The sequence below is a fragment of the Nanorana parkeri genome, unplaced genomic scaffold (genome assembly GCF_000935625.1).
Source record: "Nanorana parkeri isolate BGI_ZX_2015 unplaced genomic scaffold, ASM93562v1 scaffold22, whole genome shotgun sequence".
In the NCBI taxonomy this organism is placed as follows: Eukaryota; Metazoa; Chordata; class Amphibia; order Anura; family Dicroglossidae; genus Nanorana; species Nanorana parkeri.
In genome coordinates this window covers 3,769,424-3,795,969 of record NW_017306290.1, presented here as the reverse complement: position 1 = coordinate 3,795,969, position 26,546 = coordinate 3,769,424, and the positions used below count along the sequence as shown (strand labels likewise).

The window sequence follows — 26,546 nt, the reverse complement described above, 5'->3', positions numbered from 1 at the left end:
GCTGTGTTTGTGGGGTTTTGGGGGGGAGGGGGGCCAAAAAAAAAAATCTTGCACCAGGGCCCTTTGTTCCTTAGCTCCGCCACTGCTCTGTACATGGGAGAGTTGATGCAGTATGAGGGAGAAAGAACTGAGAAAAACAAAGGTAAAAAGAGCTCAGGTAACAAACATTTTACACACTCCATTATACAAATAATATGTATATTTTCCGGAAAAAAATTATAGAGCTGTGAATTGCAGAAAACGAAACTGCATCCACCTTTTGACAGAATGTCTATTTTTTTTAAAGAAAAGTTGAGTTGAGAATTACAGAAAATCAAATTCCATTCACCTATTGACACAATGTAAAAATCATATTGCATACCAGAGTATGGCATTTTTCCATATGTCATTATTTCAAACAGTAGAATGCCAAATGACCAGACATCGGATTTGACTGTGAATTTGTTGTACCGGATTGCTTCTGGTGCTGTCCATTTTAGAGGAAGCTTAGTATCATTTTTTGGCTCATAAACATTATCATCATCCTGAAATAAATGCAGAAAAGTATATGATGTGAAATAAAAATATACCCACAGTGTAAGTGTAAAATGGTTGAAAATATTATATTGCATTTTTCTGAAAATTATTTAAATATCCCTTTTAGGGTGCTAGTTTAAAATGAGAATCTGTTGAGGACCTCACAGCCCAACTACAGGAATGTTTTTTTACTAAAGGGATAGAGAAAAAAGCATTAAAACTTTTTTTCAAACTCTTGTCTCTGCTGCCTGCCTATGTACCCCAAGTTTTCCCTCCTGTTTCTGTCCAGGCAGCAGACAGAATAGGAAAGTTTGGGAAATTTCCTGGAAACCGATGCAGTATTTAAAACTTGACAGGATTTTAACCCCCAAAATACTCTATCCAAAGCTGAAAAAATAGGTTTGGCTGGTGCTGGGCTTAAATTAAAGCAATTTGTTTTTCTTATTTTAAAAGGAAAGAAGCCTATATGCAATAGTACTTTACAATAACAGAAAACATGCCCACACTCACTACATGGTGCTTAGTTTGCAATATCACACACCAAATTATAGGATCTGTTTTTTAATTTTGTCAGACCAACAGAGTGATGACATTCAGAGTTGTGACCACATATATGCCATAAAATGTACACAGTTTTACAGAAAAGGTTAAAGGGTTTTTTATTTTAACATACACAAGTTTAATATCTCTTAGTTAGATAATTGTTTGAAATAGGGATGCACCGATACTGATACTGGTATCGGTATCGGTGCCAATACCGAGTATTTGGGTGAGTACTTGTACTCGCCCAAATGCTTCGATACCTTTCTCGATACTGGAACTTCCAGTCAGAGGGAGATTTCCTCTGACCGTCAGTCCCATGAGGGAACATGGAGCTGGGAAGCTGGCTCCATGCTGTTTGGCCGGCTCGATGCTGATTGGCCGGGAAGCCGGCTTCCCAGCCAATCAGCAACAAGCCGGGCAAACAAATCTGATAATATGGTGACACGACCCCCACCTTGCAGACAAATCATTCCCCTCACATAGATCTTCAGCAGCAGTCATTACCGTACCAGTCCCTCGGCCAGCTGGGCAGACACTGCTCTCCAAGCTCTCCCGGATCTGCCCATGTCTCCTGCGTGCACAACGCCAGCACCGCCTGCTTGATGTCTGAATGAGTGCACTGGACATGCGCAGTAGCAGGCTGAGGGCTGATCATGTGGGCACTGTACACACAGGAGACATGGGCAGATCTGGGAGAGCTGAGAGAGCGGTGTCTGCCCAGCTGGCGTAGCGACATCTGTGGTACGGTAATGGATGCTAATGAGGATTGATGTGAGGGGAATGAGGTGTCTGCATGGTGGAGGTTGTGTCATCATATTGTCAGATCTGTTTGGCCGGCCTTGATGCTGCTCTGCAACAGAGATTCTTATTATGATTAACAGCAATTTAAAATTTAGAAACATACTGGACCTAATTAAAGATCATTACATTTCCCCCCAAAAATGGAAAAAAATCCTTCCACTGCCAACAAAATTATATATTGCCTACTCAAGAATTCAGTACATTGGTGTACCTCAAAAACTCTGGCAAGTCCAAAATCTGCTACTTTGTAAACACTGTGTTCTCCAACAAGTACATTCCGTGCAGCTAAATCTCTGTGGATGAAGTTTTGTGTTTCTAGATATGCCATTCCTGATGCCACTTGAGCAGCCATGTCCACCTGTTGGGGTACTCTAATCATTGTACCATTATCATCTGGAAAAACAACAATGCATCATCATTACTGTGCCTTAGAAAACCATTACAACAGATACGTCTACTGTCACAGCGCTCAATAGATCTAGCTACACAATATTATGGAATTTTTTTCCTCCTAATCCTGTAGAATTAGATTGTGATATGTTAATATGGGGGTTGAATTGTAAAAAAAACACATGTCTGTGCTTTGTGTTTCTACATATCAGCCTATTCTCCTTGATTAAAACTGCCCTGCCACTTGCATATATTTCTACACAGCCCTCACATTCGGGCTAAGACTCTAGTAGAGACACAGGGCACAAGGAGGTATTTTCCTAATAAAATATACAGAGGGTTATTCACTAAGGAGCCAAAGGATCTTGCCGCATCTTTTGGATCACTTTTGCCGCTGAAGCCCTTCGGTTCAGTAGAACCGAAGGGCTGCTGTACGGGCTATTCACAGTAGCCCGTACAGCATCAAAAGGCAGCCAGGCTGCTCAGCATATGCTTTGGCTCGGCTGATTCGTAGTCATAGCAGACCATTTTCCCCGCAAATGAGAACTGGTGGCCGGCTCCGCCCAGTTGTTTTAATTTTCCCAGGACCTGCGGGAAGACTCTGGCAGGTGCTGGCCAAATGTAAACAAATGTAAACAGTGATGTCACTGCTAGCTCTGCCCAATTATTTATATTTTGCAGGCATCTGTCATATTCTTCATTCTGCAACGGGAGTTCGTCGGGTGCGGTCAGGTGAGTCAGGTTTTTTTTTTTAATTTTCGTCATCGTGGACAACGCTGGATTTCGTGATTGACCTTAGGATTATGTTGTGGGATCAAATTTTTTTTTAAATAAAGGAATTGTCAAAATTCCTTGTGTTTTTGTTTTCTATTAAAGGATGTTTTCAAAAGTGTAGGCTCTTATTTTAAATGTAAATTAACCCTTTTTTTTTTCCACAGTGTAAGTGTAAAATGGTTGAAAATATTATATTGCATTTTTCTGAAAATTATTTAAATATCCCTTTTAGGGTGCTAGTTTAAAATGAGAATCTGTTGAGGACCTCACAGCCCAACTACAGGAATGTTTTTTTACTAAAGGGATAGAGAAAAAAGCATTAAAACTTTTTTTCAAACTCTTGTCTCTGCTGCCTGCCTATGTACCCCAAGTTTTCCCTCCTGTTTCTGTCCAGGCAGCAGACAGAATAGGAAAGTTTGGGAAATTTCCTGGAAACCGATGCAGTATTTAAAACTTGACAGGATTTTAACCCCCAAAATACTCTATCCAAAGCTGAAAAAATAGGTTTGGCTGGTGCTGGGCTTAAATTAAAGCAATTTGTTTTTCTTATTTTAAAAGGAAAGAAGCCTATATGCAATAGTACTTTACAATAACAGAAAACATGCCCACACTCACTACATGGTGCTTAGTTTGCAATATCACACACCAAATTATAGGATCTGTTTTTTAATTTTGTCAGACCAACAGAGTGATGACATTCAGAGTTGTGACCACATATATGCCATAAAATGTACACAGTTTTACAGAAAAGGTTAAAGGGTTTTTTATTTTAACATACACAAGTTTAATATCTCTTAGTTAGATAATTGTTTGAAATAGGGATGCACCGATACTGATACTGGTATCGGTATCGGTGCCAATACCGAGTATTTGGGTGAGTACTTGTACTCGCCCAAATGCTCCGATACCTTTCTCGATACTGGAACTTCCAGTCAGAGGGAGATTTCCTCTGACCGTCAGTCCCATGAGGGAACATGGAGCTGGGAAGCTGGCTCCATGCTGTTTGGCCGGCTCGATGCTGATTGGCCGGGAAGCCGGCTTCCCAGCCAATCAGCAACAAGCCGGGCAAACAAATCTGATAATATGGTGACACGACCCCCACCTTGCAGACAAATCATTCCCCTCACATAGATCTTCAGCAGCAGTCATTACCGTACCAGTCCCTCGGCCAGCTGGGCAGACACTGCTCTCCAAGCTCTCCCGGATCTGCCCATGTCTCCTGCGTGCACAACGCCAGCACCGCCTGCTTGATGTCTGAATGAGTGCACTGGACATGCGCAGTAGCAGGCTGAGGGCTGATCATGTGGGCACTGTACACACAGGAGACATGGGCAGATCTGGGAGAGCTGAGAGAGCGGTGTCTGCCCAGCTGGCGTAGCGACATCTGTGGTACGGTAATGGATGCTAATGAGGATTGATGTGAGGGGAATGAGGTGTCTGCATGGTGGAGGTTGTGTCATCATATTGTCAGATCTGTTTGGCCGGCCTTGATGCTGCTCTGCAACAGAGATTCTTATTATGATTAACAGCAATTTAAAATTTAGAAACATACTGGACCTAATTAAAGATCATTACATTTCCCCCCAAAAATGGAAAAAAATCCTTCCACTGCCAACAAAATTATATATTGCCTACTCAAGAATTCAGTACATTGGTGTACCTCAAAAACTCTGGCAAGTCCAAAATCTGCTACTTTGTAAACACTGTGTTCTCCAACAAGTACATTCCGTGCAGCTAAATCTCTGTGGATGAAGTTTTGTGTTTCTAGATATGCCATTCCTGATGCCACTTGAGCAGCCATGTCCACCTGTTGGGGTACTCTAATCATTGTACCATTATCATCTGGAAAAACAACAATGCATCATCATTACTGTGCCTTAGAAAACCATTACAACAGATACGTCTACTGTCACAGCGCTCAATAGATCTAGCTACACAATATTATGGAATTTTTTTCCTCCTAATCCTGTAGAATTAGATTGTGATATGTTAATATGGGGGTTGAATTGTAAAAAAAACACATGTCTGTGCTTTGTGTTTCTACATATCAGTTTATTCTCCTTGATTAAAACTGCCCTGCCACTTGCATATATTTCTACACAGCCCTCACATTCGGGCTAAGACTCTAGTAGAGACACAGGGCACAAGGAGGTATTTTCCTAATAAAATATACAGAGGGTTATTCACTAAGGAGGCAAAGGATCTTGCCGCATCTTTTGGATCACTTTTGCCGCTGAAGCCCTTCGGTTCAGTAGAACCGAAGGGCTGCTGTACGGGCTATTCACAGTAGCCCGTACAGCATCCAAAGGCAGCCAGGCTGCTCAGCATATGCTTTGGCTCGGCTGATTCGTAGTCATAGCAGACCATTTTCCCCGCAAATGAGAACTGGTGGCCGGCTCCGCCCAGTTGTTTTAATTTTCCCAGGACCTGCGGGAAGACTCTGGCAGGTGCTGGCCAAATGTAAACAAATGTAAACAGTGATGTCACTGCTAGCTCTGCCCAATTATTTATATTTTGCAGGCATCTGTCATATTCTTCATTCTGCAACGGGAGTTCGTCGGGTGCGGTCAGGTGAGTCAGGTTTTTTTTTTTAATTTTCGTCATCGTGGACAACGCTGGATTTCGTGATTGACCTTAGGATTATGTTGTGGGATCAAATTTTTTTTTAAATAAAGGAATTGTCAAAATTCCTTGTGTTTTTGTTTTCTATTAAAGGATGTTTTCAAAAGTGTAGGCTCTTATTTTAAATGTAAATTAACCCTTTAGTGAATTGGTAGGGGGTACAAGTACCCCTTACTCATTCACAAGGGGGTGCATCTGTGTGCCCCTTTATTAAAGGGGTACCCCGATGCAAATAAGCCCCCCCTGCCTGCACCCCCACAACCAACGCCCCAAGGCTTGTTGGGAAGAGACCCTTGTCCCCATCGGCACAGGTTTTCCTACCAGACCCCTACCAGGCCTAAAGTGTCTGTTTGTTTTTCCTTATCTTTACATTTTTTTTATTACCTCCGAGGTAACGAGCAGAATACCCAACCCGAATGCTGCTCAGCATGTAGGGTTTGTTGTTGCTTGCATATAGGCAGTCTCAGTGGAGACTAAATAATGCTGAATAGGTATATTACCTGTGGATAGAAAGTGGCACAACTGCACACATCCTCCAGAAAGAATAAGATTTGCTATGACAATACTCATTTTATTTCCCAGAACTTGTTTTTGGTTGTATTGTTGTTCCTGGTGCACTTAAAAATGTTTTAAGACACATAGATATATCATACATCATTGATCTGAAACCATCACTATACATGTAATTTATTAAATGTTTAGTTCATGGAGATACGTAGATCATTCTAAATGCAGCGCATCAGTATATCAGTCCTAACATCAAACATCTAGTAAGAACGACAATCAGTTAGGTGTTTTGACAATTGGAAAAAATGTATTACTTTGAACTGCAAGTAATTGGTATTCTGCTAATGGCAGAAATGTTGTTACTGCAGGGTAATTCATTAAACTTCTCTTACTTTTCTTTCCCAAAACTGCAATAACTCACATCCCTGTCTAGTACACGGCAATACAATTTCAACCAGGAACAAATTAATACACATTTTTCAAAGTAAAGAGACTTTACAGTTACTGTGAGCTTGCTGAACTGCAATAGCCTAGTAATGGTGAAGTAATTAATAGCGTTTCTTCTCAGGGCAATTATTCTTTATTGCTCAGACCTTTTTTTTTTTTATTTCTGAGTCGAATCCTCTTAACATACCACTATATTGGACAAAGGTGTTATACTGCATACACACACTTCAAAATAGTATCAGCAATACATAGGAAATCCAAAAAAATGCAAACATTCTTAGTAAAGGAAAAGTTTGTCAACAAGTCATGCAAATATAAATAAGGCCAAATAAGTACTTACATTCTCATTAGAAGCCCTTGCTAGTGGCCCTTAAAGGGTGGGAGCTACACAGCTGCACTGTGACCACAGAGCAGTTTGTCTCTTACACCCACCACAATATGACAGGACGACGTGGAAAACAGAGGGAGAAGAGAAAAGGACTGATTGGCTGCAGCCACAGCCATCTTTTGGCCCAGCCCCAGCATATGAAGGAGGGGAGCCAAATGGGCAACAGGAGCAGGAAAAGAGCCATGAGGGGCTGCTGTGAGGAGAGCTGCCTGGGACACAGAGAGAAGAGTGGGAAAGTGTGCTGTGTGGGTTTCCTAGAGTGAAGATTGCTGCAGAGGGTATCTGTGAAGAGTGCTGTGCTGTGGGCACAGGAACCATGAGGAGAGACTGTGCTGTAAACTAGTCTGAGCCAGTAAACCCTAGAAGGCCTGAGTATCCAATTTAAGATATAAGCCCTCTGACCTCTGGGGAACAGACTACTGACTCTTGGACAGTAAGTGGTAAGAGGTCCTTAGGTACCTTTATTTCTACTGACCTTGCTACTGAGTCATCCAGAACTTTTGTAACTCTCCCCTGGATTATAGGTACTATCAATAGAGAGGGAGAGCACTCCAATAAGAGTTCATGGTCCCTAATATGCAGGAACATTTTAGCCCACTGGCTGTTTCAGTTCACTTATAAATTTACTGGACTTCTCCCTACTGTACTTCCCTTCACACACTTACATAAAACTGACTGTTGTCACTGACAAGAATCGTGATCCCAATGAATGATAGGTGTTCCAATAAAAAAGTGTCAAAAGTTTAAATACAAGCAAAAGTTCAAATACAAAAAAGTAGGATCTGTACCTCTACCACCTCTGTACCTATGTTGAGCCTTAAAAAAAACTATGATCATTTCTTTGGTGTATATTTTTGACACAACTTGCTACTAAATCATAGATATTATGAGAAACAATAAGAGATAATCAAGACTTAACTTGATAATGCGTAGGTGCCTGCTTTCAAAAAACAGCATTAAAAATATATTAATCTTTAATGTTGGGCATAATCTGGATCTGATCAAGATTTCTCCCATCAAATTGCCCTCAGATTTACACTCTAAGATGAGAAGAGTCGTTGCATGATAAGCAGTATATTGATTTCTACTATCCATGTGAAATATGCAGCAGTGGATAGAAAAAAAAAGCTTTTTAAATTCATAAAATATATGATGCATACTTACTTTTTATGTATGAAAGCAGACTTCCATGTCTCATGAGCTCAGTAATAATATACATAGGATCCTCTAAACTACACACTGCGTACAGCTGAATCAGTTTTGGATGCCTTAGGTTCTTCATAAGCTGTGCTTCTCTTAAGAAGTCCTGTGGATTCATTGATCCTGAGATACAAAAAGCAAAAGGAAAATAGCATAGAGTTGATGTTATTAAGGACTACTCCTATCTACACAGGAACCATGTGGGAATAGTTAAAATTGCTTTCTGCTTTATGTAATCTAAAAGATGACAAATCTTCCAAGCCATCAAAAGATATCAGTTCAGCTGAAAAAAAGAAGATGTATAATTGGAGGATGTAGTATGGGTTAGAACAACAAGAACCTTTTATGTCTTTCTGGCCTTTGAAAATAATGAAACGAGAATACTCTGTAACAACATAACAAGGAAGCACCAGTTCATATTTCATACAGTTCCTTTAAAGGGAAGGAATGGTATCCTAGTGATGGTGCTGAAATAAAATTCACTACTATCACCATGAGATAAAAGTAATTTCAGTTTCTTTTAATGCTGTAACAATTTAACAGTATGTCTAGCCAATTTTGTGTGTGTTTTGGATAGTGTGGGAAAGGGTTAGAACCCTTGTTGGGTTTTACTGCTACACAGGACTCCATTAGAGATTTCCCCTGGCTTCCTTTTCTGGTGACAAGTTTTACTAAACAGGAAGAGAGCATTAATATCCAACAACAACACAGACATTACTGTATTAGTAGAATTGGAGAAGGCTAGAACCCCTGCCACTATTTATAGCTTCCACCCAACTGGAAAGCTTAGAAGTGGATCATATAAAAACAAACAGACTTCCTCCTTAATGGAAATCTTTTTAAATGTTATTGTTTCAAAATTTAGACCCCCATCCTAAATGACTTACGGTCCCAGACCAGTTTTTCCATTTAGACAATGTCTTGGTTCCGCCCAATATATCTTTTAGCGTTTGAAAATATACCCTAACGTATTACACATTTTTGTTTTAAAAAAAGAAAAGGGCTTTAATTTGGTATTTTTATGTTCTTGTTTTTTATTGGTATACATATGCTGTAAAAAATAAAATCAAAGCAACTGGATTGTTCTTGAGGACATTTCGCTGGTTATCCAATCAGCTTTCCTAATTCAGAATGACTTGCACAAAAAATATCTGGGAATAAATATGGTGAATGTTGCTCCAATCAACATAAATCTGTTTGAATAACCAGCATTGGGTCAGAGACCCCAGAGAGGTAAGGTGATGATTTCATTTACAAGATTGGAGCTAGCAGGTATAATTAAGCCACCCAGAGAGAAGGACTCTACACGCGTGTAAAAATTTAAATAGTAAAAGTTAAAAAGAAATAAGATATTTAAAAAAAACGATTGGGCGGAGCTAGCAGTGACAGCTAGCTGACTGGCTGACCGGCCAAATGAAACACAACTGGGCGGAGCCGGCCAGATCATTTGGGGACGCTAATCTGTCATTACAACTGGGCGGGGCCAGCTGTAAGATCAAGGCTGGGTCCGCCCAATTGTCATTTGCAGGGCCCCACTTCGGCTGTCACTTCGGCTCAGTCGAGTCGAACATATGGCTTTGGCTCAGCTGAGCCACTCAGCCACTGTACGGGCTCCGGCGGCTGAAGAGAGCTGAAAGATCAGCCGAAGCTATGGCTGGATCCTTCGGCTCCTTCATCAATAACCCTGTAAGATAACATGATTTTCCATGATTAAAACAAGTGAGAGATCTTGTTCTGACTTAAAAAAAAAGACAAAAGTATGGTGGATACACTGGCAGCTTTGCACCCACAGGGATTGAATAAAAACAATGGGGATCTTTCAAAATCTAGGTGAGGCATTGGGTTTCTGGACCCCCCGATCTACCATGCTACAGTTCACCCAGCAGGAATTGTCGATTGGTGTTGCCATCAGGACACAAAACTCTGGATTAATCTTGAACCCTCTCTTTGTAAATTCCCCCTTGAGGGTCTGCCTTGGACAGGTAATGTTAACTGTTGCAGTGTTAAGAAATGTCCCCTGATTTTTTCCACCCTACAGACTTCTTATGGGGTGTCTCGCAGATGGAACACAGCCCATTATCCTTCCCCTATGACACCCATTATTGGGCACCCAGTATTCCTTTCCAGTGATGGGGATATAATTTTCTCTACCTGGATAGGACATAACAATTTTCGGGCACACCACTTAATCTCTATAGAAGGCTGCTGGACTCCGGTTCTAAATACATAAACCCCCGGCCTGGATTTCCTGGGACACACCTGTCTCGCACATTTCCTACAATCTCTACCTAACTATACATCCTTTTAAATGCCCACTCACACTCTTCGAGAAATGCTGCTCTCAGGCTGCTCCGCAAAGGAGGTATTTTTTGGTGTCCTATTAGCTTCTATTAGCCTCAAAAGACTTACCCTATTCTTCCTTTATCCAAAAATGGGAATGGGACTTGGGGGTTAAGTTCTCCCCCCAACAACAAGACCACATTATTTACTTTTTGCACTGTGCTTCCTGTTCTAATAAGTACCAGGAAGCAAACTACAAATCGATGACTAAGTGGTATAGAACTCCATCTGTGTTAGCTAGGCACTTCCCAGGGCAAATTATAAATGTTGGCAATGTGCTGAATTGTGCGGCACAGACTCCGTGGGACATGAGAGAAGGAGGACAGAGGAGTCAGCACTGGATCAAAGACCCGCACCAGCGTTGTAGGAACATCTGAAAACGACACTAAAGAAGAAGATGATCGGATTAAGAGGTGTGATTTAAGGTAGGTCACTACACTAACATTGGGGGGAAGGGAAAACAATAGCCTTTAATGTTACTTTAAGAACAGATCAGCAGTCTTTAGCAAGACACAGTTTTACTGGATTCAATTTAAACACTGTGTAGTGTATCCGGAAACCCTCCTTGCTGATCACGGTGGCCCTGATGGATGCGCCGCCTGATACCCTCTGGATTTATCCCATCTCCAATGCATGGCTCCTATTTGTCAGCCTCTTCTCAGTTTCCTCCCACTGGGGATTGTCCGTACTAGCCGTTTCCTTTTCCTTCTCACAACCTTCAACTTTTCTCCTCTGATGCTATTCTGAAATTTGCCTTTCTTTCTTCATTCTGCTTTCTTTCTCTGCTTCTTTTCCCCTCACAGATCATCAAGTTAATAAGAAAAAGCCCCCGGTAGAGAGATAGACACGTTTAGTAACGGCCAGGTCCTTGTGTGTTACATGCTTTAATTATTGATGATTTCTCCATTGTTGCGTGCTGTACCGTTTATATACCATTTGTACTTGATTTAATTTTTGTATGCCAGGCTGTTATAACCTTTCCTATTTGTCCATGGCATTTAAAAAAAAGAATTAATAAAAAAAAAGTTTGCATGTTAGAAGAGCACGCATTGCTCTTAGAGGTGTTTTGTGAATATGTTCTAATCACACTTAGCCACAAATGGGGCCACTTTTGCTAATAAGTGTGTGTGTGTCATATCATAAGGAAATAATATTCATCCTAAGGCTGATAATGCTGTGATAAAAACGGTATTGCTCATCTCCAACTAGACCCTCTATTAATACACATTCACTTGGGTTCTCCGTCTGTTTCTAGGTGGACCTCATTATAACTTAATACAAATACTTGATCTTAGTTTCTCAAAACAGTGTGCTGATGGATCTCTTCTGGCAGCAGTTGGTATCCTAGCTACAGACCACATTTATCACTACTGGACATAGTGGGATGGTTACATTATTACAACCCCAATTCCCCAAAAAATGGGACGCTGTGTAAAATCAGACAGTGATTTTTCAAAGTATCACTGAGGCCATGCAGTGACACCATCACAGAATCATGACTGTTTTAAAAAAAGATCACGTGCATCCAATATTGTGTTTTGGCCTTGTCCCTTGCGCACAGAGATTTCTCCAGATTCTCTGGATCTTTCGATATTATGTACTGTGGACAGAGCCGGCCTTTGGAGCGTTCAACTGTGCGGCTGCACAGGGCGCCAGGCGGCCAGCAGCTTGTCCTCGGGGCAGCACAGCCTGCGGCTTCTCTCCTCCTCACTGCCCGGCCATCCGACATGACAGCGCTCCCTCCTCCGCCCCCCCCCTTCAGCGCTGTGCTCGGATACTTGCTGCCTGTATGGGCTGAGGCAGCGGGGTTCAGAGGAGAAACTGTCCGCTGAAGCCTGTGGGGCAGGGGCGCAGGGAGTGCTGCCTGCTGTCAGGATGGCCAAGCGGTGAGGAGAGAAGCCGCAGCTGTCAGGACGGCTGAGCAGGAAAGAGAGCGGAGCCGCTGTCATCCTGTCAATTTCAGGATGACAGCGGCTCTGTGCGTGGCTGAGCAGAGGATCGGTAAATATCAGTGGTATTTACCGATCCTCTGTGAGAAGGACAACCATTGGAGCGACCATCTAATCACTCCAATGTTTGTAAATAGCTGGGGACACATAGTACTATGGATGTGCTTTATATCACTTCCTGTTCATTCATAAGTTTCTGAATGGGGAGAAGCACTCACTACAGAGGCTCCTCCCCATTCATAAACTGGTGATAGTAAATATTTTACTATCTTCAGTTTCTGAATGGATGGGAAGCCTCGGTACTGAGTGCTTTCCATTCATTTAGAACAGAGGCGGCAGAAAAAGAAATTGAGGACTTTGTGTCCTCAATTTCTTTTCTATTTCAAAAGGTAAATGTCAGGGGCCTGTTTAGACCCCCGATGTTTCCCCGAAGCCCCCCCAACAGTAATACTAAAATCATTTTCATTTGTTTCATCAAACAAAACAAATGTTTATGCTATTTTGGATTCAGCCATTGGCGTGTTCTGGAGGCATGGTGCATGATGTCATATGACACTGCACATGTTGGGCGCCGCCATATTGGTGTATATCTAGGTATACTGTACACCAAGATGTTGGCGCCAATATCGGCGTGTGACATCACCTGACGCCACGCATGCATGGCATCAAGTGACATCATGCTCCCCACCTCCAAGATGGTGGCACAAATTCGCAGAAGGTGCTGGGGGTCAACATGGCCGCTGCGCATTCTGAAACAAATTATTATGTGCCTGAATACATTTTTCGTATATCCGGGCAAATAGCAATTCATTAATTTAACATGTAGTCTAGGTTTTGTGTTCTGTTTTTTATTTTTACTTTTCTAGATGCACTTACTTGAAAAAAGGGTGCCGGCATGACATCCTGCCACTTTAGTTTTAGAGACTCTATTTTAGTTTGACATTTATTGTTTGCTTGTTTGCCTACAGTAAGAATACTAAAGTTTAATACCTTTGAATAAAAGTTTTATTTTAGCATACTTTTTAATATGTTTCTTCTTCTTAACAAAATGGGGAGTCTTTAAATGGTTACTGAGGGGTGTGGTCACTGAGGGGCACTGTAAAGCTTTCTCGCACAGGACGCCTAAAGGCCGGCTCTGACTGTGGATAGTGATATATTTAATAGTCTTTGCTTATTTTACATTAAGGAACATTATTCTGAAATTGTTCAATAATTTTTAGATGCAGCTTTTCACATATTGGTGAACGTCTGCCCATCTTTACTTCTGAGACACTCTGACTCTCTAAGATGCTCTTTTTATACCGAATCATGTTATTGACCTGTTGCCAATTAACCTAATTAGTTGCACATGGTTTTCCAGCTCTTCCTTGTCAGTACCACTTAAGGTGCCCATACACTGCTCGATTCTCGTACGAGAATCGGGCGAAATCCCGCAATCATACGAGAATCGAGCAGTGTGAACTAAGACGTGCGACTGTTTCTACTGTACGGTCGCACGTCTTTTGTCGAGCCAACATGCTTGAAAACCAGCCGAGAATCGTACGATTCTCGGCGGGTTTCTAGCCTGCTAGCCCGATAGCTGCGGAACGGGCCGGTGTGCGCACGCGCACACTGCCCGCTCTGCATTGCCGTCATTGGAAGCCCGCCCCTCAGCGGGGCGGGCTTCCGATGATCGCAAGTACGATCTGCCCGTCCAAGGTGGGCAGATCGTACGGGCTTTTAATGAGCATACGACCATCGCAAGACAAAAGTCTTGCGATGGTCGTAAGGTGTATGGGCACCTTTACTTTGCAAGGTTTTTGTTGCCCTGCCCCAAGTTTTTTGAGAAGTGTTGCTGCCAATTTCAAATTGACATTTTATTTTTTAAATGGTACATTTTCTCAGTTTACACATTTTATATGTTTGTCCAGATAGGTAAAGTAACAAGTCTGTTGGATGACAGGATTAGCAAGGAGTCTTTTCTTTCCTTTTGTAAACATACCACCCTATGCAGCCTATGCAGATGCTTGAATCCCCAAATTTGGGGGGAGGGGGGTCCAAGCTTAAACAGAGCTAAAGGCCTTACCCTTCACCCCCATGTGACAGGCCGAAGGCATAGTTCTTGACCATTTAACATCATCGGCTTTATTGTAAAATGCAGAAATAGGAGAAAGTGATGTTCTTCTTTATAACAAGGAGCACCAGATTGTTATTGGGGCTTCAGTGAATAAATAGGGGATTGGTACAGTATATGCAAGCTAAGTAGAAGCTGCTTACCATACCTCCTATCCAACAAACCTGTTACTTTATCCTGAATCGTGATATACAAGTTCCCTAGGATTGATATGTGAACCTTATTTAAAGAAAACCTAAAAGCCATTTTACATTTTTGAAAGTAAACATCCTGCCCAAAAGCAGGCACCGCAATGTTTTCTGCTACTCTTTTATGCAGAAAGACTGTTTTTTGTGCCCTTCTAACCCTAGTTTTATTTTGTGACATTTCCCCAGATTTTGGTTTTGCAGCATCCCAAACTCCATCCACCAACTGTGACACTGTCCAAAAAGAGTGTCTTAATGATCAACATTGGCACTCTAACTACAAGAAAAATGTGGCCTGGAGTTTATCTTCTGACCTCAGATAAGTCATTGGTAACAAAGTAAACCAAGGATCAGATGATTTTATTAGACAATTGTAGACACCTTGTGTTGCTGTCTATTTTACCTTCAGATGTTTAAGGTTTATAGATTTGTTTTAATACACATATCACAGTAGCAATTAACTTTACATGCATCAGCACTACATACCAGGTTTTAAAGTTTTAATGGCCACTGATATGGTGTTATTCCACAGTCCTTCCCAAACTTCACCAAATTGACCTTGCCCCAGTTTCTTCAGGAACTTCAAAGAGTTTCGGTCAATTTCCCAATGATCTGCAGTATTATAACACAAATCTGGTGGCAAAGGTATTTCTGTCTTGTTTAGAGAAAAACAAAAATATGTTAAAATTACTAATCAACAAAGAAGACAAGTAAAAGATCTGAATCTTTGTAATTTACATAGTGTATCCTCCCCATCTAACAGAGAATGTAAGCATTCCCCATTAAGTTCTGCCATCACAAAAGGACTTATATATTTTGCTTTTTCACTGATAGAAATACAGATACTTGGCTTTATTGTGATAAACAACCAATCCATTCTATGTGCTGCTTCTTCCTATACCAGAAAACTTTTTGTCCTTAGATCTTGCATCATCGTCTGTATCATCAGTACACCCTAATAGCTGCATCTGTTTAATAAATATCTAACCTGAGGCTTGTATAGCTGCCCTTCAATAAATTTCCCAAAGTGTCACATCAAAGAACATTCACTCTGATATTGCCCTGCCTCAGTTCACTGATAGTATTCAATGCCTCTGGCAAGGATAACTGGATGCACATCTGTGCTATACTGCCCATTATAATCAGTTTTACCACCCTATTAAGCTTGTCTGTACTGCTCACTTTTCTGATAATATTTTTGATATGCTGCTCTACAATAAACCCAGTAGGCAATGAGTTTTTATTCTATTATTATAAGTCTTTCCAAATATTTGCTTTAAACAAAAAAACTTGATCTGTTATTCACCTTCCAGAATGAATAACAGATCAAAGCCTGCTTGGTATTTTCCCAGTTCCATGGTTTTAGTCGTGATGCTATTATATCTGTAGAATCAAGCTTAGCAAGAATACTGTATATCACTATGGGGTCTATTCACGAAGCAGCCAAAGGATCTAGCCGTAGCTTCGGCCGATCCTTTGGCTAGCTTCGGCCCCAGGACCCCTTCGGTTCAGTAGAACCGAAGGGCTGTTGTACGAGCTATTCACAATAGCCCATACAGCTCCCGAACTTTGCCAAGCGGCTCAGTCGAGCCGAAGGCATATGCCTCGGCCGGCCGACAGCCTGCTTCTGACAGCTGGGTGGAGCCAGCCGTTTCACTCACTGCTGTTCTGCATCTATAAGAATAGCCCGAACAGCAGCGAGTAGCCTGCCGGAGGTTCGGCTCAGCCGATCCAGATGTTGGATCGGCTGAGTCGAACTGCTTCTGCACTTCAGGTCGGCTGAACATGCTGAGCATGTTCGGCCAACCCGAAGCCATGCGAAGCAAGCCGATGTACGGCTGATTTCAGCCAATATACGGCTGAAATCAGCTGTACAAGCCTGAAGTGAATAGCCGAACAGTGTTCGGCTCACTTCACTTGGGGTCGGATGTTCACTCGGCTGCCCTCGGCAGCTTCGTGAATAGACCCCTATATTTCCTACATTCCAGGAGGCCTTTTCCTACTAAAGTAATGCACATAGAATACATTGCAGTTCATTTAACCTAAGTATTTTTCTACCCCTACCATCTTAAAAAGGACATAGATCTTTTTAGAGATCACAAAACATAAATCATTTCTGCAATGACAGTTTATCTCCAGGTGTTCAGTCAGTGGCTAAAGCTGCTAATGTTTCCTGGTACTAGACCAACCCCTATTTACTGCATTACTGATTTACTGTAAATATTAAAGGGTCTACTCTCTTAACAGAATTGGCTTCACCAGGCCAAAACAGCACTGCCTTTTATTATGCACTACTACTTTTTTAAGCTCCTGCCTATTGACTTTTCTGGCCTGGGCGACCCTAACAAAAACGTATCCTCCAGCCAACATTAGGGTCACAGTGGGACAAAATCTTGTACTTATACAGAAATATATTGCATACACGTTTCTATTTTAAATATATTAGTTTGAAGTTTATTTTACTTAAACGTCATCAAGGGAATCCAATATCTTTTAGGTCTATTTACATTTTAATTATAAAAAAAATAACATTCTCTTGGCAATGTTCTGCCCTCTCTGCTCGTGGCTAACTTGTGGAAATGTTTTTGCTGCACACAAGTCAAAGGATGAGAATATCAACATCCGTTTTGTCTGCAAAACTATAATTTTACACGCAAACTTCAATACTCATTCAATTTTTTCAGCTAGAGCCTTGCTTTAAATTACACCAAACATTTTATAAAACAGATACACGTTCAAAAGTTTATATATCTTCAATTAGTAGCAGTACTGTAATTGAATAAAAGAACCCAAAACACAAAAAAGAAAGAGCCGCAATCATTTTTCTTTCCACAAGATGGCACATGAATCTGCTTTTTGCGCAATTTGTATTCTGACAACAAATCTTCGAAAAATGTCAAACAAGGAAGTACTGCTTTTATTTCTAGAAGCAACATTTGTTGGGAAAAAAACCCTCCAGAATGAACTGCAAATGTTGAACACATAAAGGTCAGATGATTACTGGTGTTTTATTTACGATCTTTAGGTAGAGTGACATTTTGGGCAATGACTATTTTGATAATGGCCAGGATTAGCTCTTATCCCATCCTATAAGAAGAGATGGTATTGGCCAAAACTACAACTTCCTGTATACTCTGTTGCCTAATGTAACTGGAGCACATAAACCCTTTATTAGGGAGTCATTCATCAATCTTGAGCTGGCAAATTTGTCTTATTTCCACACATGTGCATTACATTTCCATAGCAGAGATACTCACAATCTGCATGACAAGAATAGCAGGCTGTGTAGTAGCAGAAGAAACCATTATAAGAGTGTCTGCCTATTAAACGTTTCTTGACCAGAAGTCATTAAAGCCTAGATGTCCAGGCCAAATTTAGCAGCATCAGTATGCGTCAGTTAAGTTGACAATAACTCTATGGATAGCTTGCCTGTCTGAATAATGTTTTACATTGTTGTTTTAAGGCAAAATGCTTTATTATTTTATTTGGTACCTTGTTTTAATTACTACTCTTATTGCTATTATTACTTTTTATTAATTATTTTAACTTTTTATATTTTTTCGTGTTTACTCACTGTATTGCTCTGTGACATCTGCAGCATGCTTGCCTGTGTGCAAGCTACAGTAACAGCTAAGCTGGCAGGTTTGTTTTTGCACATATTTTTTGTTTACTGTGTAGTGGCAGTGCCGCTTCACATATTTGAATGATATTAATGCACGCTCATGCAGCCAATTTAAGTGAGCAGCTGTAAGGAGGAACACCCAGTTTTTTAAGAGTAATCGAGCGCAGAAGTCTCTATAGGAAATGTATTGTAAATGCTACAGTTGCCTGTCATTGTGATCAGGGCTGGATTTCCCACAAGGCCAACCAAGGCCCGGCCTTGGGGCAGCAGTGAGTAGAGAGGCAGCGGGGGTGTGGAATTCCTATCACCCGACGCCCTGGACACGCAGTTTTTTTCTACATTTAGCCCTGCTTTGGGAAAGCAAAGCTAAATGTACAGCGGGGAAGCCGCCGCTTGTTTTGTACAAGTGATCTCAGTCATGTTGCCAAGATCACTTGTCAATTCTCCAGGTCTATGCCATTCTCCATTGGGGGGTCACATGATTAGGAACTATACAGGTTAGTTCTGATTGCTAGTGTAGACCAGCAGATCATAGTTTTAGCAAAGAACAGGGTACAGGGAATGGTACTAAGGAATGCTAAATTACAGATTGCGGGCATCTAGTGTTTCACAATCGTTAGTGTAGACCAGCAGCTCTTAGCTTTAGTATAGAACATAGATTAAGGTTCTCTTGGTACAGCAAACTGTACTAAGGAACATTAAACTACAGATTGAGAGCATCTAGGTGTTAAGGTTACAGTGGTGATCAATGCAGAATAGAATACTGTAATTGACAATTGAATAAATAAAAAGCCATACAGAAAAATATGACTAAAATGAGGAGTTTGTAAATACCTTTTTACATGGGCTTGTGATCCTGCAGCAGAGACCATCATCTGACTTTCTGTAATGTTGCACAAGTTCCTCTAAATCCTGGAACTTTTTCCGTGCTGCTATATAAAATCCTCCATTATCAAGCTTTCTAATTCTGTAGTGTTTGACAGCACTGCCATCATAGACTAGAAAAAAAAAAGAAGTAAATTCTATATGTGTTTGTTTTACAAACCAAACTATTTTGGTAAATATCAGCAATACAGCAGTCATGATTTTAGCTAAACCTCCACTTTGGAATAACATATATAAATTCTACACTTTTTTTATTACCGCTTGTTAATCATGAAAAAAAAAAGTTATGAAAAAGTACATAAAAACACAGACACCTTGAAAAAAGACGTGTTAAAAAAAAGATAATTCTATCATGTAAATCCAACATTAATCACATTGTCTAGCAATGTAAATCCAGCAATAATTTTGATGAGTCGCACCAAATGACCTGCTGACACGATGATATTCTACCGTCACTACTCCCATCCCAAATGACAGGCCCACGACACTGCAAGAATGTAAACAAAAGTGCTGGGGACCTGGGTGATGGCATGACCAAATATTTATTAACAAACAGAAGTAGGCTGGTGATCTGACTACTGTCATTTAGTGACAATAGGTTTGTTTTTTTTAGATGTTACCTGCACAATTTCATGTGCAGGCTTAAGGCATCCCCCAAGCATGACATTTAAAAAGTTTGTATATTTTTCACAAAATAAACTGAAATCCCAGACATATGATATGCCCTATAAATCAGGACAAATAACATAATTTATTATGAATTACTTTCTGTTAGCTACACTAATTATGTATACTGCCAAAACTGTGAAAAATGTTTTTTTTTTCTTTTATTGTACTTTCCTTAACTGCATCCGGGCCGGCCGTAGTGAAAAAATGGCCGGCCGGGAGCTCTTTAGTAGCTCCAGCTGATCCTTCGGCTAGCTTTGTGAATAACCCCTGTAGCAAAAAATGGCAAAATTGTTCTGGTCCCCAGAAGCAAAAACATTTTCTGAAGCTGTGTCACAAAGGGGTTATATACTGGCACTTACCTTATCAAGTGACCTTTGGAAAGTAAGTAATGTTACAAATAATAAAATGTTATCAGACAGGTCAATGTCTGTGAAGTGAGATAATATACCCTAGGATGATTAAATGGAAGCATTCAATTTAAAGCAAAAGCTAATAATAAAATAATAGTTTTGGTTGTATTTGTGTCTCTTTGCAAGCGTCATAAAAGAACTAAAATTAATTGAACGCCCTTGTACCAAGCTGTAATTGTGAACAAACCTTGTCCTTTGCACCTGAGAAACCCTTCAACCTGGGTCACTCAGTATACAAACTACAACTTTAGCTATATATGGTAATTCCACTATTGTTAAAAAATTATATTACAAAGAATTGCTAAGCAAACCCTTTGTAGCTTAAAGTGTATGTCAGGGCAAAATAACAATACAAAATGAATAACAGAAAAAATATTAAATAGCCCATCTCTGCAAAACCTGTATATTTTCACATGTGTTATGGCTTTAAAAACACTTTAAGTACAGAAAAATACCTGATTATCTTTTATAAAAAGCCTGACAAAAGGATCTAAGGCATCCCGGAAGGTTGTATCTTTAATAGTTTGAGTAAGCTAACAAAGAGTATGACTTTCAAACTTTCCGCATTAATAGATTGCTAACATGGTATAATATTCTACTACATTTCCTTTAATATTAAACAGATTTCTGGCAATTTCCACTCAGTCAGATAAGCTGAAATATATAATTAACTAAAGAACCATACCAAGCTGTAAACAATTAGAAAATAAAATAGCTGTTTTTTTTAAATGGAAAAAAGTATATCATATATTAACCCACTTATTTTGAAAGAATTGGCTTCAATATTAAAACTGATATTTTTTATTCACTTATTTTTACAGTCAACACTATATGTTTATAGACTTTGCCAGTTTGCAATTTACTGCTGGTAATTAACAAGGTAAACTGGCAACTTAGCACAGCTTGAAAATAGATTTGTTTCATTACAATCCAAACGTTTTTTTTTTTCCAAACATGAGATTTATTACATAGTTGCTAAAAGAAAAACACAAGTGATCGTTCCATTTATTGTTCCGGCATTTGCAAAGGAAATTGCTTGTACAGTCAATGAAATGCAACTCATTAGCTGTAGTGAGTACGCTTACCATCGCAGTTATCTCAGTTTTGCAGGGTCGCTTAGAAAGATGCATGATTTTGTATAAGTCAGTCAAAAAGCAGTATTTTATTTGTAGGGGACAGAGAACTGGCAACATTTATGGAACCAACATAGTGGCATTTGTAGGCATGGATATACAGTACAATAATGTCATCGAGGAACAATTATGGGCAGTTTGAGGTGCAAAACTAACAGGGCTATTCACAAAAGGGTGAAGAGTTTGGAGAAGGCAGGAGAAATGAACAATCTAGGACAACATAGTTGAATTGCAAAAATTCTCCAATTCTGCTCACTTTCCAGTTCAGCTATGTTGTCCTAGATTGTTCCCTTCTCCTGCCTTCTCCAAACTCTTCACCCTTTTGTGAATAACCCTTTCAAACTTGGCCTAACTTAAAAAAAAAAAAGAAAATGTTTTCTTTATACTCAACTTATGTAATGCTTAAATCTCTGTTCTTCCAACATACATATTATGCTATCCATAACACTGAAAGCAATGGTGTAGCTTTCAATGGTGAGCACTCTATACGTCTATTCAAATCCAAAGGGGTGACACAAGGAAAAGATGCACAAATGGTGAAAAGATTCTATATTTGATGCTATATTTGAAACTTAGTCAATGTGTTTCACTGTTAATATATCCCCTTCTTCAGGACTTATTGGTGTAAAGTGCAAAGTTTACATATACTTCAAAATCATTTATTTAAACTTTTTTCACATGTTGTTAAGCTGTTCCCAATAATAACCAGTTAAGCAATTTGTTAACACTATTAAACAGAATCTTGTGAAGGGGGCCCTGCTGGATTATGTGTCATAAATTACTGGCCACTGCCACTCACTTTTATGTTGTTTCATTATTGGGAAATAGTGCAGTTACAATAATGAGTTAGAGGCCTTGAAAGCCTGCTAGATTTTTTAACCTGCACTCCTCTTTAACTTATAAGGCCTTGTACTAAAGCAGTAAGGGCTTCTAAGGAAGTGGATTTTATCTCAGCATGGTATTTAAGTGCCACTGTTTCTAATAAAAACTCTAAATTACATTTAAGTCATTATCTGACACATGCAAAAAGCAAAAGATGCAAATACATGTAGGAAACAATCCACACCTTGCGTTTAATGAGGTTCTGTTTTTTAGATCTAAGTACATCTAAACCTTAACTGCATGACAGTTACAGGGTTATTCACAAAAGGGTGAAGAGCCTGGAGAACAATCTAGGACAACATAGCTGACCTGGAAAGTGAGCTAAATTGGAGAATTTTTTCCAGTTCAGCTAGTTTGTCCTGGATTGTTCATTTCTCCTTCCTTCTTCAAACTCTTCACCCTTTTGTGAATAACCCTGTTAGTTTGCTAATGTTTTCTATAAAATGCTGTTTTTACATTGTATTCATTCCATTTGCATATCAGAGCTGCTGATTTACTTCATCATCCTTCAGCCACTTTGTTTATATGCACAGCATTAGAGCATTAGCTACAAATCTTGTTACTGGATCAGCTTCCTTATAGTGACAATGGTGGAACCTGCCTATGTAACCTGTGTTGGCATGGCCATTGGCATTCTGCAGCAGGACCAGATATGACAGGTCGACAGTGCAGCAGCACAACTAGGAGGCAGTTGTCAACCCAACAGGAAGTGTCTGAAAAAGAATCTACCTTACCAGGATCGCCAGTTATTCTTTCCATGAAAGATGCAGAATTTGAAGATTAAAAACAACTTTTGATATTACATTAACATGTTAAAGCGTATACAGTTGGATGGTTAGGTTTAGAGCTACATTAAAGATAAAAAAAAATAATGATAATGAAAAAAAAAACTGCTGATACATACATAGTGCAGGCATCTAGGAGGTTCTTGCCCATACTTGCAAAACCTCTGTCAATATAAATTCCACTCTACCACCACTCATAATTTTCTATTGTTTGTCCATTCACTATAATAGGCTGCCTTACTGGTCAATAAGAATGTGTGGGAAGCAGAAGGCAGTGGAAAACCTTCAACTTTATCAGAGACTGCCAAAGCTTTGCCTGATCAATCTAGCATTTTCTTTTGTTTAAGTGACAGAGTCACTTTAAACCTGATTGGTTGCCATGTCTAACAAATCCACTGTTTTCTTATTCAAATGTTGGATTAGTAGGTAATGCAAATTACTTACAATCATTTTAAATGTATTTCTGACCCATGGCCACTACACTACACTTATATAAACCTTTTTAATAGACTTGTAAAGATAGGCTAACCATGTCAAACTATAAACAACATTTTATATAACTAAAAAGTAAATTTTCATGCAGATAGATCAAATATTTTTAAAACATAATTGTAACATTTTTGTATTAAAATAACATACCAGAAAGAGAATAATCTCCCCTTTGGCTCTCACTTTCTCTGATGAGAAAAGATCCAGCTTTGTTTCCTGGTAGGATGAGCTGCTTCTCAGCCTCCGACCTTTTTATTGTACAGAAGAACCACCTGCAAAAAAAGTTACTCGGTCAGTAAATTGGGAAGAGGTAACCTACCTTACAATAGGCTCATTTATTGTGGCCTGAACGTTACCTCATCATTTATATACCACATGAAAAAAATAATCGATCGGTACTTGCTAATGATCCACAGGATATGTTCCAATATTCCGTTAAAGCTGAATATAAATGACAAAAATAATTCAGCTCTGCAATCTTTAATACATCATTATTTTTTTTTCTTAATGCAAGCAGTGTAAGTACCTGAATTTGACTTTGTTTCAACTACTTGCAATCCACTGTACATCAGAGCTGAGACTGGGAAAGGGAGAAGCAGCATATAGAGCCAGTCAGTTGTGCTGCAGTGATCATGTGCTAACAAGAAATATGTTGATAGGGGGAGAAAGCAAAGCAAGAAGATCCCATCAGTCGTCTATTTCTCTGTTTACAGTTCAGTCACAGGCTGGGAATGGGACAATTAGTATTACCTAACTGCAGCAGACAAAAATCAGATCTTTTGCCCTGTCAGAACAGGACCATTTTGTGTGGCATAGCCGTGTAAATCTAAATAGATCCAAAATATGTATGTCAGGATGACCTCAAAATACGAGTGGGGGAATTTATCAAAAGTGGAGCAGACATAATCTGGAACAGTTGTCCATAGTAACCAATCAGCTAATGTCTTCAGTTTGTTCAGTTAAGCTTTGAAAATGAAAGCTAACTAGTTGCCATAGGCAACTGCTCTAGATTCTGTCTGCTCCAGCTATGATAAATTCCCCTCAATGTGCACGTGTGCCGATGCACAGGACAAAGGTCATTTCCAGTCAGCTGCATGTACACACATGCTTCTAAGAGCTTGCTGATAATATTTTGTTTGTGTGCTAATTCATACAAGCATGCTAACTTATGTGCAAACTCTAATCCACAAGGGTACGTTGCACAGATATGCGAATGTGCAGGTACACGGGCATGCACACCCAATTCCAGGCTTGTCACCAGATGACCTATTTAGGGAACAGTGCTAAGCTAAGAAGTTACAGATGGTCTTCAACTGTTACCCTGCCACTTGAATCCTGAACTTGATCCTGATCAGCTTTGCCGTCACTGACTTGTCCCTGCCTGCATATTATTGGCCTTGGCTAGTTTCTTACCATAGCTTGTCTCTGTTCATTCACATTGTGACCTCAGGTAGTTTTTGACCATGGCGTGTCTCTGCTCATCACCAATGTGACCTCGGCTAGTTCCTGACTACAGCTCTTCTCTGCTGACCCTCTGGTGTGACCTTGGTCTGCCTTCCTACCCACACCCAGCCTGGTATACTGCCTGCGATCTGTCTCAATAACTACAGATCACTTCCTGTCCAGACCACGCTTTCACCCTGCTGTGTGTTCTAGTGTCCCTATTCCTCACCACCTCATTCTGCACACTGTGCTGTATATTTCCTATCAAACATGAACTAAATATGTACATCTGCTGAATATAGTGCTGTGTATTCCCCATTTTAAGCTGCCTCATTTTGTAAGCTTTGCTTTACATTCCCTATTTCCCACTGTTTTGTAAACTGTGCTGTACATTTCCCTTTTTTTACACCGTCCCATTTTCTTTGCTGTGCTTTACATTCTCTATTCTTTCTCATTCTCATTTTCTGTCCACCATCTAATTCTGTTCACTTTGCTATGCTTGCATATCGGTATGGCCTGCATATAGACAAGGATTTCTGTGAAAGGGAAAGTTGGTTGTACTTTTCTCAAGGCTAAAGTTTCCCCGTAGACATGTGGCTGCCACTCCTAAGATTCCCTCCCACGATGACCTGTCTCTGGTGTCATACTACAAGCCATAAATCATGAAGTCACACCCGCTTTGTTGGCCCCACCCACTTCTGGCCACACCCCAAGGTTTCCTTTGAAAGTCCTTTAGGGTGCCCCTCCTAATTGTTTCCAAATGTTGTCAACAATGCTATGTAGAACTCATTTTAAAGGATTAGTCCTCCTCATGTCAAGATTTTCCACATTTCGTGTTGTTTTCCCCTCTATAAACATAATTTTAATATTCCACTGTTAACAACCACAAAATATAATACCACCTTAGTAACACACACTCCATGGGGTCTATTCACGAAGCACCCGAAGGATCTAGCCGTAGCTTCCGCCGATCCTTCGGCTAGCTTTGGCCCCATGACCCTGTACTGTACGGGCTATTCACTATACAGCCTGACTTCTGACAGCCTGCTTCTGACAGCTCCGGCCATTTGCAGAGAGATCAGCGTCCCTGGTTACCAGCTAACCAGGGACACTGATCTCCAGGCAGCCTAACTCTCCCTGGCGCTCCAGGAGTCTCCCGCTCCCGGCCGCTAAGGAGAGAAACACTGCTTTTTCTTTTTTTTTCTTATTCCGACACGGAGCCGTGTTAGAATAGAAAAAAAAATTGGAAATAGGAATGTATTGCTAGGTTCCTATTGGCTATTTCAATTTGCAATAGCCAATAGCAAACTAGCATTGCACCCGCCCTCTGCTGCAGTTCTCCATCAGGTCCACTACTGATTGACAGCAGCAGAGGGCGGGTACAATGCTAGTTTGCTATTGGCTATTGCAAATTGAAATAGCCAATAGGAATCTAGCAATGCATTCCTTTGGC

At 40.2% G+C, this 26,546-nt stretch overlaps 1 protein-coding gene across 1 annotated transcript in view; it reads right to left on the bottom strand.

Moving 5' to 3' along the window:
- Window positions 1-26,546, bottom strand: part of FRK (fyn related Src family tyrosine kinase) — a 63,202-nt gene that overhangs the window by 2,515 nt on the left and 34,141 nt on the right. The window contains exons 2-7 of the mRNA XM_018563549.1: window positions 23,801-23,922; window positions 19,232-19,395; window positions 15,262-15,430; window positions 8,153-8,311; window positions 4,685-4,866; window positions 362-524 (exon numbers count right to left, since the gene is read on the bottom strand). Coding sequence (XP_018419051.1) covers window positions 362-524; window positions 4,685-4,866; window positions 8,153-8,311; window positions 15,262-15,430; window positions 19,232-19,395; window positions 23,801-23,922 — 959 coding nt within the window. The remainder of the gene's footprint in view (window positions 1-361; window positions 525-4,684; window positions 4,867-8,152; window positions 8,312-15,261; window positions 15,431-19,231; window positions 19,396-23,800; window positions 23,923-26,546) is intronic.